At 43.1% G+C, this 15,240-nt stretch overlaps 1 protein-coding gene across 15 annotated transcripts in view; it reads left to right on the forward strand.

Annotated features, from left to right (window-relative positions):
• Positions 1-15,240, forward strand: part of RBFOX2 (RNA binding fox-1 homolog 2) — a 170,984-nt gene that overhangs the window by 109,898 nt on the left and 45,846 nt on the right. For 13 of the 15 annotated variants that reach the window (XR_001521684.2, XR_001521681.2, XR_001521680.2 and 10 more), the window contains 2 exons: positions 142-366; positions 10,489-10,635. Coding sequence is in view for 10 of the 15 variants with exons in the window: in XM_015628165.2 (XP_015483651.1) it covers positions 142-366; positions 10,489-10,635 (372 nt within the window). In the remaining 5 variants the exon portion in view is untranslated. The remainder of the gene's footprint in view (positions 1-141; positions 367-10,488; positions 10,636-15,240) is intronic. The other 2 variants (XM_015628166.2, XM_033514300.1) reach the window with 1 other exon arrangement.

Raw genomic sequence — 15,240 nt, forward strand, 5'->3', positions numbered from 1 at the left:
AGGAGAGATAATAGAAGTCTGTGTAATACTATGGTGACGGTGGGTGGGATATTCACATGAACGTGTGCCTTGTTTCTCAGGCTGATGTTTTGATCTATCTTCTGTAGTATAAAGCTGTTTTCTCCTTTTTCCTTTCTTAAGGGTAACCAGGAGCCATCCGCAACTCCTGATGCAATGGTGCAGCCATTCACCACAATCCCATTTCCGCCACCCCCACAGAATGGGATTCCCACAGAGTATGGGGTGCCACACACTCAGGACTATGCAGGCCAGACCAGCGAGCACAATCTGACGCTCTACGGAAGCACGCAGCCGCATGGAGAGCAGAGCACGAACACGGCCAGCACGCAGAACGGATCTCTTGCAGTAAGTGCGCAAGGGTGCCCAGCCAGAACGGCACAATGCTTTGGGGAAGAGCAGCCACTGATTAGATTGCTGTTTCTCAAGTGTGCAGCAAACCAGCAGTAGACTTGAAAGGAGACAACTATAAACTAAACATGGCTTCTGACCTTCCATTACTGGATTTCCCCTTTTGCGTGTTCCCCTTGTAAATTGGTGCCTGCAGAGAGCAGTAATACTTGAAATCATGATCATGGTGGTTTTACCATGGTGGCGTTGTCCAAAGACAGTCTCTTACAAAAGTGTTAATTACTTTGTGTTAATTGACGAATGGTTCAAATAGATGTGATGGAGGCAAATTCTAGAGGGTTGATAGTACAAAGAATTAGGGTGAGCACACGCATTTTAGGTGTAATCCCAATGTGGTTTTGTTTTCAGGAAGCTAACAGAGTAGAAAATTACTTTTCTTTGACTTTCTGAAGACAGCAGGGAGCTTCAGGAAGCAATGATAGGAGATGAGCTCTCAGCTACTGGTCGTCCATTTGCCAAACCAAGATTTTCATCATCTTACGTATTTTCTTTCTTCTTTCCATGGCCTGGAACTGGCACTGGGCAACATGCTGGCAGATTATCCCAGGAAAAGCTTTATCCACCCCTTAAGCCACTTGTTAAGACTTAACTTCCTAATAAAGAGCCTTATGGTGAGAGCCTTCAGCGCTCAGGGGCGGATTTAATCTGTTAATGCTTTCAGTTTTACTTGTAGTTGGTGTTTGGCTTGTAGAGATTATTTTTTTCCCCTGGTAAGTACTGAATGAATCCAGTGCCAACAGTTGGAAGAACTGATAGTGCCAGCTCAAGTGTTCATGGTTCCTGGTGTGTTCCTTCTGCAGTGGGGAGTGGCTGCATGGTTGGCGCCATTGGTCATGACTTCGATAAGATATTTGTGATTTCTTCCTGGGAATGCCACAACTTCGGCATCTTAAAGAAGAAAAAGAGTACAAACTCTGTAAGGCACTTTGGTAGTGTGTAAAAGGAACTTAGGGTGCCTTGCTTGGCAAAAAGAAGTAGGTAAGGAAAGACCAGGCAGGAAATAAAACATAGAGCTGATGCAGTGTGCAGAAATGCAAGTCACTGTTTTAGCACCAGATGGTCCAATAGCATTCCAACGCATAAGATTTGGGTTGCTCATCTCCAGCAAACAGCTGTCTCAGGCACTGGATGAGGAAGCTGGAAATAGGGAATAAAAGACAGGGTAGTGGCTTTCCCTGTGTGTTTTTGCTGTTCCCATCCATGTCCAGAGCTTAAGAGCATTTCTTTCTAATGGAAGTGATGTGAGCCTTGACCTTGGATGTAAGCTCTTGCCAGCCTTCCTGCTCTTCTTCCATATTAGGAGCCATCTCTGTTACTCTGCAGGGCCGAGCTCTGTGTTTCATCAACTAAAGCTGGCTCCAAGGAGCCCACAGCCTGTGGCTAGCCTGCGAGGAGGGACTGGGAGCCCATCTGTGCAGGAGGGAGTGTTGCTGGGAGACTGCTGGTAGGCAGTGGTTGTTGCCAGGAGTCTGTGGGGGGAGCCTGGCTGGCAGGGGGATATCCAAGAAGCAGAGTGAATAACACACAGTGCTTGTACTGGCTGCTGGAAACAGGTGTGCATGTCTGGAGTGACTGTTTGATGTGGTTAAAGACGTGCAAGCTGAGCATACAGAGTCAGGCCTGTGGCCATAGCTGGCTGGGAAAGGGTAAGGGCATGCACAAGGGCCTTGCTGAGGCTGCTATGCCCGGGACTGATCAAACCCAGAGGATCCCAGATGGTGGCACATGAAGAAACCTGTGGGAGCAGGGGTAAAAGTGCCTCAACTGGGGGCTTTTCACATGCCAGTTTTCACATCCACTGCATCCTGGATCTTCCAAGTCTCTTTATCTTCCTATCTAGGACTCCACTATGAATTTATTTTGATTCTGTGTGCTGCCTTAGGATGTAATTCCTTGTAACTTTTCTTCTCCTCAGTACACTGATTAATGATGTAGGACCTAGGGGGAGCAAGAAGGCTCAGTAGTTACTCAGGTTAAAGAATGCTATTAAAATACAGCAGAACAGGTTGGTTATTTAATCTCAAACATCTACAGCTAATATTAAACATTTTATCCATCCCGTATGCTGGCCATTACTTGTTTGACACACAAGTTCAGTCCATGTGGACAAGACTGTTATGCTTTAAGACAACTTCTCCTTTAACCATTTTGCCACCTTGCTCAAACAACATTGCTAACTTTAATCCTGCAAAAAGCTGTCATGGGTGAGGTATAAGCCTTCCCTCTGGTTTTTGTGACTGACAAGCACAGCTGCTGTCACGTGTGCGAAGGCGATACCCCAGACTCAACAGCCAGTGGATTTTTTAGCTACTGACTTGAAGCCTGTGCTCCCATGGGATGATTCAGAAATTCCTTCAGCTGGACAGATAAGTTCCCTGCTTGGTTTTAAGAACAAGGCCTGTGATTGGTCATATTGGCAGGACAGAGGGAGATAGCAAAAGGTGTGGTCAGATGGTGGGGATTTCCTGCTTTTCAGGCAGATAGCCTTTAGGAGAATTGCAAAAGTAACAAAGAACATGTGGGTAGCTTAAAGGTTGCTCAAGGAAAGGGGGCTTGATCTCCTTGGTAAGATGTTACACAGCAATATAATGTGGTCTGTAACAGGGTCCTTAAGATGCAGGGTTGGGAGCACCTTTTCATAGAAACTCAGGTAGTTAGCTAGAATGATTTGAGATTAGTGGTGGTGTCTGAGTTAATAGAGAGTGGTCTGGGAGCCTGAGGTCAAAGATCAGTAGTGAACTTATGTAAAATAAACTTTGGGAGTCGAAGTCCATGCCTTCCTATGAAAACTAAAACCCTGAACAAAGGGGAATGACTGGTTGGTGTCATGAGCTGAGGATGGGTTTGGTTATGGAGGTCTGAATATAGTGGAAGGCATTCAGAGGTCTCAGGATTGGGGCATGGTAAAGAAATTGGCACAGTAGTTTGTGTAATACAAACAGCTTCATATTTTGGAATCTCTATTTTAGGATCAAGTCTCATCTGTGGGGCTTTGTTTCTTGCCTGGCATGTGGCAGGAAGACCTCTTGGTCTTCATATCCAAGCATCTGTCCTTTCTCTTGATACTGTCCCAAAGCACAGCTGAAAGACCTGGATTAAAAATAGGCTGAGGTTCAGGACCATATTTGGCCTACTTAGTCTGCCTGTTGCAGCCCTTCTCTTAAACAGTTGACGCTCAGCATTTCACTTACAGTGCTGGGTTGCCTGGTTTCTTCTGCCTTCCCCCTTCTTGGTTTACCTTAGTGCTCTTATCCCTAATGGAAACACCCAGCACAGTTAGCTGCAAGGGGAGATGCTAATTAGGCTGCAGTACCCCTGGCAGCTGAGCTGATCTAAGAGATTCACTGCTGTCAGAAAGGAGAGATCTGACTCAAGTGCAAACTCCCACTCCTCTTTACTGTCTCTGGCATTCCTTACATGAGCCACTTTAATTCACTGACCTGGCAGAAAGCTGTCCAATTCTTTTGCTGGGTTAATGAATTAGAGCAGCTCTTGGAGGGATCCAGCAAATGCTGTTGTTGCAAGGTAAGCGTGTGGAGAGCATGGCCAGGAGCCGAGAGCAATTGTCAGCTCTCTGCATCTCCTGGTACTCTACCCGCAGAGGGAAGATTAATCATCTGCTGAACTAAAAAGGCTTGCTTGATAGTAAATGCAATGCACTTAATACTGCAAGCTGATTATTCAACTTGTTTCTCTTGTTAATGTCAGAGGGAAGAATTTGTATGTCTGTATAAATTATGGAATGCAGCTGGAGGTATAGAAGTAGAGGAATAAGTTTATGTAAATTACTTCGCATGAAAATGGCAGGTGCTGTCGCCTTGGTGTTACGTTGCCATGAAGCAGTATAAAGCATTATTTAATTACAGAGCATCGTGTCTCTGCTTCTTGATGCACTGTACTGAAATGTATTTAACTCATCCGCTATACCATAAAGGGGTATTGACTTTCAGATTCTCAGAGAAGGCACATTTGTGGTGGGGGGCCCATATATGCCATGTTCAGAGGCAGGACAGGGAAGGTGCTTGGTCATCTGGCTGTGCCATGTACATCTAGCAAGGGCTTAGAAAGAAGAGTTACAACGACACCAAGGATTCCTCAACTGACTTTTGCAACACATGGACAATGTTATAATGATGACTTTCCCTTGGGTATTTCTTGCCTAGACTGAATTTGCAGAATTTTCCTCTGTAATTACTTTTCATCCCCTTAATAATTAAAGCAATTGCTCATGTGAGATATTTCAGGTGAAGAATATGTTTAATGAATGTCATCAGTTATTTTCTGATACTGCTGAGCCAGGTAGACATGAGGAAGAGCTAGCTTCAAATAAGTAGTTTGCTGCTGATTGTTTGGCCACCTCAGCTTAGAAATTGCTGTCTTGAGGTTGCAAACCCCAACATTTAACATCAAGAGTTTGGTTTGAATATGAGGCAGATAGTCAGCACTTGCAGACTTGTGTTTAGTGAGGCAGATTTAAAAATGAGACATGGGAAATAAATCAGCAAGTATCATTACATTAGAGTATATAGCTGTGGTACTTCTGTGTATCTCGAAGGTTTTAGCAGATCTAGCAGAAGTACAGGGAAAGATAAAAGTGATGATGAAAGGGATGTAGCAGATTCTTTATGCAAAGAAATGAAATCTTCACTTACAGAAAGAGCTGTCAGGAATAAAGGTATATGACAACTACACAGAAGATTGGATGGTACGGCAACTAAAATATGTAGCTTTCCCATTTTCACTTACTAGGATGCATGTGGGAAATAAATGGGTGCCATGTATAAAAAAAAGAGCAGGGTTTACTACTTATTTTTTCCATATAATGAAGAAACTAGCATTGCAGCTCTTGTGCACGGGATGCTTAGCAAGTTGAGACATCAGCTAGCCTTAGTTTGTTGGAGAAAAGTCAGCGAGCATTTGCCTTGTTCTTGCATTCTTCCACAGATGCCACATACTTGGCTGATATTAGAAAGAAGATAATGGGCTGGATGGATCTTAAGTCTGTCACTGTGTGGCAGTTCTTTTGCCACTGTCAATGGAGTGGTCCAGGGGTGACCACTAGCTTGGGAAATTTTGCTGTCTCCTTCACCTTGTCAGGACATCCCTGTTTTGTGAGGAATGGGCTGGAGCTGCTCACAGAAGGTTTGACAATCTGACCAGCAGAGCAGGCCTTTCAGGGGGCTCCATTTCATTGAGAGGGAAAAGAAAAAGAAAGAAGCACTAAAGAGTACTGTTAGAAGTATCCATCTTTGGGTTGACAGTGTTACTTGACACATCTGTGGTGTTGTGAGCAAAGCTCCCTGTGTGCTTTCCTATGTTAGGTTTGTGTTTTGTGAGGTATGTCTTTAATGAGGAAAGTGAATAAAATTACTTCAGCTTCAGTATAGATTAGTAACAAAAAATACCTATCAGAAAAAATATACCCTAAATCCACCTGGCTGTACAGAAAATAGTAAAAAACCTTGTAGCAGTTAATTGGTATGTTCTTAGAATTTTTTGGTCTGATTTTTTTAGCATACAGAATATTTTGGATAATGCTTAATTGTACTTGTAAGTAGCCCCCAGTGTTTTTTAAATGTAACACTGCTGGCCTATCTGGAAAAGCACATGCATGTATATAATTGTAAAATTATATTTACTGCTGTTGAAAAGTGATAATTAGCTCTAAGGTCTTCCGTCTGCTGAACAAGTCTTTAAGCAGCTGAAGTTGCCATGGTGTTTGCTATTGGATGTATGGGTCCTCAAAGCTACTTTAGTAGAGTGTGGTGGGGAAAGAGATGGATTTTGTGTCTAGGGCCTAATTTTCACTTGTTTTTCCATTCAGCCTCTTCAGTGAGTATCTGTTCATTGGTGGGTAACTGGTTGTTTTGACAAAGGTTCTTTACTAGAAGTTGTAGAGATTTTCCCACATTATCTGTGCTCTGCTTCATGGTGGGAAGATTGCCTTCTCTCAGCTGTAGCTTTTGGTCCTTGCTCTTCAGGCTCTTGATCCAAACAAGGTTGGGTGTTTGGTTTTGGCTTTTTTTGGAATCAAGACTGATTGAGGAGCAGTTGAGTGAGCACAGCCTGTCTCCTAGATTTTGTAAGCCACCCAAATCCCCTTTTAAATATAGTTATTAGTTACAGTTTGTATTTTGTAAATATTTTCTTTGCAGTGATTTATGGCTCTTAACCTTCTCAGTGTGATTCACAACATTTTGGACTGCCTGCTTCCTGGGGGAGAAAATGGGGGGTTGTTTTTTTGTTTGTCTGGAACTGGGTTCTGAAGTGGTTCCAGTTCTAGAAGCAAGTGGGAGATGGAAACAGAATGTGCTGGGTATTAATAATCTCTGTGTTAGTCTGTTGCACTGGTGCTTGTCTGGCTCGATGGGGAGGCATCCCTCTGTCTAGCCATTCGGATGGAGATCTGCTCAGAGCTCAGGTGGTGCTGGAGCCCCTGCCTCCCTGCTGCTGAGGGGAAATCCTCAGCAACTGGTTGTTCATCACCTGCATTAGGATAGAGGACACCAGCTGAGAGGTGGGAAGGTGGTTGTAGATCTGTCCCCAAACATTTTGGAACACCCTTTTGTTGCCAGGTGTCCTCTTCCCCTTTTACGTGTGTAAGTGCAGGAGTATAATCCGTGCTTCTCTTTGCAGCTGCCTGTTCTTGCTTAGGGTTTCCTTGCTGCTGGCAGATGTAAGGGAGGAGCTGACCTGGGGGCACAGGCAGCAAGGAGTTAAAAGTGAAGCACATGCTTTGCTGTCCTGAGCTCTGATGTGTTTCAAGTGACCTTGAGCAGAGCTCAGAGCCAGCATGTGCAGACATGAATGGCATTATCACCTGCAGCAGTATCTGTTACACAGGCTGTGCTGAGGAGGTGCAGTGAGTCCAGTACTGTTCCTAAACGTGAGGCCTTTGCTGCAGCATGTCTGTATTGCCTGGTGACAGGCATTGGGACACAGGGAATGTGTATTGGTGCCCTTCCGAGCTGATTCTCTAGAGAAGGGAGAGGTCTCTTTTTTCACTGGGAAGTGCTGACATGAGGCCAGAAGGAGCTTGAACACCTTGTGGGGAAAGAGTCAAGGTGGGGAGTGGGTGCTTGGTGAAATGAGGGCTTTCATCATCTGGCTTGGTCAGGGTAGCACTGCTGCCAGGCTGTGTTATGTGCTGCCTGAGAATAAGCTTCAGGCCCTTCCTTTCATCTCCTTCCTAATGAATTAAGCCAAGGAATAACTTTAAAAGGAAAAAAAAAAAAAGATCTGAGGAGACTTTTTTTTTTTTTTCATTTATGTTGTAGCTGAATGTGTGGCAGTGGACAAATGTACTGAGCTAATGTTACAGTGGTGAAAAGTTCAAGTCATACCTTAGGGCCATGGATGATAGAGATGAGGGAGCTACAGCATGCAGAAGAAGGTATTTAATGTTAAACTACTACGGAAAAATCCGGCTGTGTGAAAGCATGAAAAGCATTTGGAGTCTCTCAGTGCAGTTAAAAAAACGTAAGAGTGGACCAAGATCCCTTTTTCCTTCTATCATTTCTTCCCTTTGAAGCATTTGTCTCACTGTACACATCTCACGTGCTGCAGAATGACTCCTGTGTAGCAGCAGCTCTCTGCCATATGCAGGAACAGCTGTGAATGCTTTTCAGCAGGCCACTGTACATGATACATTGCACCCTTGGTAAGAAACGAGTTCTGCCCTCTGCCTGGCAGCAAATGGATGGGAGAGGAGTGGAAACAACATTCTGGCTTCCTCCCCTGTGGAAACAGCAGATCCAGTCCTGTGCAACCTATATTTTAGTGTAGCTATCCCTTTTAGCGGGAGTTTTGGTGATTTTTGGGAGTTACTTTTCAGTACTCACTTGCAGGTGATGGATGCTACTTGGTGACAGATAAGCTACTTCTGTGTTTTGTCCTTCTTGGACAGATTTTCCCTGAGGAGCAGAGGACTCTGACAGAGGCATAAAAATTAAACCACTAAGTAGCGTGGTGTGATTTAATTGCAAGCCAGATGCATTGATTCTTCCCCTAGGGTGTATTCTCTATAAGTTTGGAGAGCGCTTTTGTCATGGAGGTGAGGGAAGGAGAAGAGGGGGAACATGCAGGGGACAGCTTTTGGCTTGGATCAAAAGGAAGTTTCTGAAGTTTTTCTCAAAAATTTGATGTTTGTGAGGTGAATGAGTCTTGGACAAATAAAAACGCTTCATTCTACAAGGCTTCTCCTGAGACTTTCACAGCTATGGGAAGTAGACATAGTTGTGAGGGCAGTATTGTCATTCTTCCTATCATAGATAATTTATCTTAAAAGATCAAACATGTTTGGTGCTGCATGCACAGCTCTACTGCAATGAAATGGAAAGCTATCACTGCTCTGCATAGCATGGCAAGACCCCAGTGATTACTGTTTGCTTGTTCTTGTCTTTGTATATACACTTGCATTGTAACAAACATGCAAGTTCAAGGTCATGTCTTTAAGTGATATTCCTGGAAGAAGATTCTTAGTGTTACCAACTGAGTTTATCTGTGAAGAGATGTTTCCAAATGTTTGTGAAGTGTTGTATATTGAATGATGTGCAGAGCAGCCTAGCAAGTCCAGTCAGTGGTTAGGGAATTGGTGTGGGCACCATCCCACAATCCCCTCAGATTTCTTTCATCTTTGGTACACAAATTGCATATTTAAAACAGAAGGAAAAAAGGACCAAAACTAGCAAAAACCTCATCCCTGCTCGTACATCTTTAAGGCCCACATGATTTTTTGAAAGTGCCTTAAAAAGACTGACTCTTAGCAATTACAGTCCTTGCCTTATTGTAGGATTTCTTTTACTTGATGGGTTAAGGAGGAAGTCAGGTTGGCATCTAAAGAGTTGAAATGACACTTGAAAGTGTATCACATGGGTAGTCAAAGCTTGACTCCTGGGAGTCTATGGCAAGCAGCAGGAGACGGAATGAGTGGGTGGGTGCTCTTTGAATACCTTGGCCTGTCACTGATGCACTTAGAAAGGGACAAGAGCAATAAAACCGACCAAATTGTAGTCTGCTTTGTTCTGTGGCTCTGAGGTTTTGAGGTCATCTTTCTGACTAAAGTGCGAAAAATGCTATTTTCTCATCAAGCCATTTTGCAAAGGGGCCTTGCCTTTATGTTTAGTGCTGTGCTCAAATTTTAGCATTTTTCAGTCTAAGCTTACACAAGCAGCTGAGGTTCTATCCCTTACTTTTCTCCTGCCAGTAATCTCTGTGCGGGCATTAGGACTCTCATCTGGCACATAGATTTCCCTTATTCCTCTGCCTGCTTCTTGTACTTTTTCTGTGAACAAAAACCCCTGGTGTACCCCTTGACCTCTCTTTGCCATGCCAGTCAGCGCTTGAGAACAGTGGAACAAATTGCCTTTCTTAGCTGTGGAATTGGTAGCAAAAAGCAGCACTTGGACTTTTTGTAAATCTTGCAGTGGTGATGGCTCTTTCCTGTTCCTGGGCTCACTTAAATGTACGCGAAAAATTATCAGAGACATCCGTAAGCTGTTCCTATATGGATTTTACCATTTAATTATAGATCTTTTGGGGTAATGTTTTTCTGAAGGGAGCTTGACAGAGCAGATGCCGTTTTGCCTCGGGATGCACTTCTGGTATTGGCCCGGTGAAGAGCTGCCACTTCAGCTGTGGGATTTTGATGATTGCATGAACATCCTGCCACATGAGATTAGAGTGGCGGTACTACCTCCCAGCTCCAGGATATGAAAGATCTGTCTCTTCATTAGAGCTTTCACATGGTGGCAGCTGATGTGAGGAAGAATGGGCTAAAAGAGAGAAGCAATTTAAGAAAATCAAAGACAAATCTAGTAAACTGGAAGGTGATAGGAGGGGAGGGAGGCTGAGATCTGGTTAGTGTTTACTCATGGAAAGGGAGGGGAAGAATAACAGATCAATTGTTAAGTGCTACTGGCTTTATCAAAATAATTGTTAAGTGCTAGATAGCTCCATTGCAAGTGCAGTGCTAATACCTAAGAAGGGGTGGATGAGGCATGTGAAAGGAATTTGTGTGATTACTACTCAAGCGCACCCTTTTGTCTTTTCTGATTTCAGCAGACAGAAGGAGGGGCACAGACAGATGGACAGCAATCACAGACACAGAGCAGTGAAAATACTGAGAGCAAATCCACTCCAAAACGACTTCACGTGTCTAACATTCCCTTCCGCTTTCGAGATCCTGACCTTCGGCAGATGTTTGGGGTAAGTTATGAGCATCTTGTCAGGCATGGCAGATTCTCCTTCTCCAGGTGGGACACCTGGTGCTGTGTATTTGTGTGAATGAAAAGCCCTTTCCTCTCAGTTTAGTCAGCACACAGTAATATATTTGCAGGATTAGGACAATTGGTTATGTTTAACTTAGAGATAAATACACATGAGAACTATAACAGTGTTCTTCCTATTAAGATGTTCATAGAATCATAAAATGGTTTGGGTAGGAAGGGACCTTAAAGATCATCCAGTTCAAGCACCCCTGCCATGGGCTGGTACATCTTTCACTGGGTGTGCTTAGAGCTAAATCCAGCCTGGCTATGAACACCTCCAGGGATGGGGCATGCACAGCTGCTTGGGGCAACCTACAGCTTCTCTGAGCAGCAATGTTCAGTGTAATCTAACAATTGGTTTGGGAAAAAAAAACAAAACAAAATGAAACCTCACCCTATTTCTGAGTAAAGGCCAGGATTAAACACTGACTTAAATCCCTTGCAAAGCACTGTTTTTCAGTTGCATAGAAACATATTGAAGTATTTCTTTCCTCGTGATCCATTTCTGTGATGAAGGATGGCTGGAAACAATTTGCCAGCTAGCGACTGCATGTGGAAAAGCTAGTGCAAGTCAGATGGTATTTTACATTGTGTATGATATACCTTCTGTTTCTTTTGACCACATAGTTTGTCTTCCCTAATCCTTGGATGCTATTCATGATTCTTGATTTATAGGCTCTTTGAGGAAGAGTTTGTTTATGTGAGTACACGTGGTGACTCATTCCATGTGAACACAGATAAATGAGCTAGATGTCTCATGACCTAACCTTCAGGTGAAGTTATCTTTCTGCCATATCATCATCAGGGATATTTGATTTGTTGATATAATTATAATATGATCCTTGGTTGATGGAATGTTTTAAAGTCTTCAGAAATATTTATTATTTCTTAAGTTAACAGCTACTGCCTTTTTGAGGTGCAGCCCAAAGAATCGATGTCAGGGAAGCCCAAAGCTCTTGTTGCCTTAGGCTTGGAGTGTATACCTTGGTCCTCCTCATTTATACCAGCTGCTCCTCCAAATTCTGCAGTATTTCTGTTTCAGTTGTTGCAGCTCCTGAGCCATCAGTCTGGATGTGTGTGCATGCACAAAGGCTCATGCTTGCATGCAGAGTAGTGTTGCAGTATTGTAAATTTGTCTAATTCATGGATTTCAGTGCTGGAAATGAGAGAAGAATTTGCCTTATCTGTCTGTAGCTCGGGCAGTACAAAACGGACAAAACAGTGGTCAAAGTGCAGAAAGGCAAGGCTACTATTCAGAGGGACCTGGTCAGGCTGAGGGAAATGTTAATATACTCAACAAGAGTGAATTCCGGGCCTTTCATCATACTCAACTTTCTGTCAACCAGGCCCCCCGTCCTTCTCTCTGCAGCCCTGTTCTGCAGCATCTCATTCTCCAATCTGTCCATACATCCAGGGTTGCCTCACTCCAGGTGCAGAATCTGGCACTTTTCTTTGTTAAACTTCATATGGTTGGTGATTATCCAGCCCTCTAATTTGTCTAGGTCTCTTTGCAGGGCCTCTCTGGCTTTGATTTATCAATTAGATACCGGGAAAATTTTTGATTTTTGGTAAGGATGCTTAAATAGTGGAACACGTTGCTCAGATGGGTTGTGGAACCTCTGTCCTTGAAGGTATCTGACTTGACTGGCCACAGCCTGGCCAAAAAGATCTCATTATACCTTCTGTGGGTAGGGGACGCACTAATATGACATTTGGAGTCAGTTCCTGTGATTCTGTTGCAAGTTGCCTGGGTTTGGTTCCATGTTGTTCATACCTTAGATTGTTATACTCTTGATGTCTGTGGGAATGTTTTCAGAATTGATCATATCTCCTGACAATCTGTGATTGCTGAATCTTCTGCTTTGCTTTTGTGGTTTTTCTAGATTGGTTTTTGCTGTTGCAGGGTGTGCAGTAGGCAGTTCCGTCCGGTTTGGACAAATGGTTGCTGAAATCACAGCCAGTTCTTGGACCACCTGCCACAATCTGTATTTATCATGTCCTGCTCTGTGCTACGGCTGCTCCTCTCCCCTGGGAGCTGCATCGCTTACATAAATTGTTCCCCATTGCTGTCCCTTCTCCCGGGACTGGTGCTTAATTGACAACTAGCTCTTTTTACACTTGTTCACCTTGATGCTTCTCTGCCATTGTCCACCATGTCTCCTGGTGTGGGAGACATGGATGAGATGGAAATGACAAGGACATCCCTGTCCTCTTGCCTATGCTTTGCAGGTTAGGACACCCAGGCAAAGTTTAAATGAACTGGTGTCCTAAGATGTGACTTGCAGAAAATGCAGCCTAATTACTTGCTTTAAGATTTCCTGTCCTTTTTTGGGCCTATATGGCGCCCTTTTTATGCATAGGAGGAATGGGGAATAATGCTATATGAACTGGTTTCTGGTGTTCCTCTGGTGTTTATTTTTTTGTCTAAACATCATCTCAAGTTCCAGCACATTGATGTGATTTTAACTGGGTGAATGATATATTCCTTGTAAAACCTTTTGATAGTTCACATGGTCCTGTGGTTGCTGAGAGTTATGCCTGCCAGAAGAGTGTTCATCTTCTGGGACACAAAACACCCCATGTGCCGTTTTCCTGTAATAGAGAACTTTGCTACTTTGCCAAGGAAATAATGAATGGTTCTTGCACATCTTCCTTTTTCTTTTACTGCTGCTTCTCTCAGCATGCTCATAGCCTCGAGCAGGAGAGCATGCTCTCTGAATGCTGCTTGCTCCTATTTCTTTTTCAGGATCAAGATGCTTTCCTTTGGGTGACTCACTGAAACCTACCCTTTCTCCTAAAGGGGACTCATGATTGTCTGAGTCTTCAGCTGTGACTAGCCTGTAACCCCCATCTTCTCCCTCTCCCTTCTGTGTGTCAGGTCACATCTCCTCAACATCATATCTGAGAGACTCAAAATCCTTGCCTGGAGTGATTTTTCCCAAGCTACTGTACAAAGAGAGAAATTGGGTAGACAGTAAAGCCGTGGAGGAAGAAATAAATGTGATGGTAGGGAGGGAGTAAAGAAGAACCCTCAAGGATGGAACAGCATGCAAGAGGTCAGCCCAGTCCTGGGGCACAGAAAATATCTAATGCTTTTGTCCAGACTCAAGCAGAGGTGGACTTGAGACATGTTGTCCCATGTGTGATTAAATACATATTACATAACGCTTTCTAAACCTGCACCATTTGGCAGAGCTGCAAACGTAAGGCTTTCTTCACAAATTCAAATTATTTGGGTTCCAACCATCAACTGTAATGTGTTTCTAACAGGTCCTTGAAATATCCTCAGGAATAGACCAAACATTTATTTATATATATGCATCTTACAGGGAGGCAAATAACATGGCCTGCGTAAAACAGGTAATATTTACTTTACATTTCATGAGGCCAATGAAAAGACTTCCAGAAAGCTTCTAGAATGAGTAGGTAGTTTTTTAATGCACACAGTTCTGTACCCACCATGGAATAAATCAATAGCTGACCTTGTTCTTGCAGATAAAGAAGAGTTAATAGCTGACCTGAAATCCCACTGTTGCCTAGGTACCGGTGATTGTTATTTGTCTGTATTTGCTTTGTGCAAACAGAATATGGCATCAGGCAGCACTGTAAGGAGCTTTGGAAGAGTCTGTTTCTTAGAGTTTAAACAATTGGCAGGATAACTGCCCAGGAAGGTATCTTTGAAAGGGAAGTATTAATGGAAACCATAAAGTATTCAGCAGCATCATACTGATGGCCAAGAAGGCATGATTCCACAGTCGTTGAAACTGTGGTAATAAAACTCAAAGCATTCCTTTCTTTAGGCGAGGAGGAGGAAGTAAATACCAGTGAATATAGGTGCAAACTTCAGCAAAGAAGCAGGTGAAAAAGGAAATGTGCTAGTCATGGAGATACTGGTGACCAAAGTTTAGAAAACCCATCATTTTTTTTATATGCAAAGATAAAAGGTCTATCTATGGGTACAGTATAAAATCAGGAGGTAGTTGTGTGTTTTTGGGGAAAAACCCCACAAACAAGGACAAAACAAAAAATCAAACAGGGAAAAAACAACCCCCAATGGATTGTGTTTAGAATTTAAGAGGGAGTATTTTTACCTCACCTGATTTTTTACATCATTAATAACAGAGGAGGATGAGACAGTGCTTACTAATATTTAAAAACCAGCAGATCTAGATAAGGTATGTTGAATGGTAATAGCCAAAGCAAGGAGCTCCATTATTCATTAATACTAATTTTTAGCCAATTCTTGTAAGCTAAGGGAGGTGCAGTAGGGTGGAACACTGCCCACCAAGATTCACTATTGAAAAAAACTGAAAGGGATGAGCCAAAGAGCTAAGAACTACCTAGCTGTATGTTGATCCAAGATAAAAATAATTTTGGAACATTTTAAGGAAGCTCATTAGAATCTGAAAAAACATGTTAATATCTATTTAGCAGTACTTTGTAATACACATCTTTGCAGACAAATGCTGTCTTGTTTGTTTTGACAAGATTGTACAAAGCAATACTGATATAGTGAAACATTGCTCAACCAATTGAATTTGTC

This window comes from Parus major, chromosome 1A (genome assembly GCF_001522545.3).
Source record: "Parus major isolate Abel chromosome 1A, Parus_major1.1, whole genome shotgun sequence".
Taxonomy (NCBI): Eukaryota; Metazoa; Chordata; class Aves; order Passeriformes; family Paridae; genus Parus; species Parus major.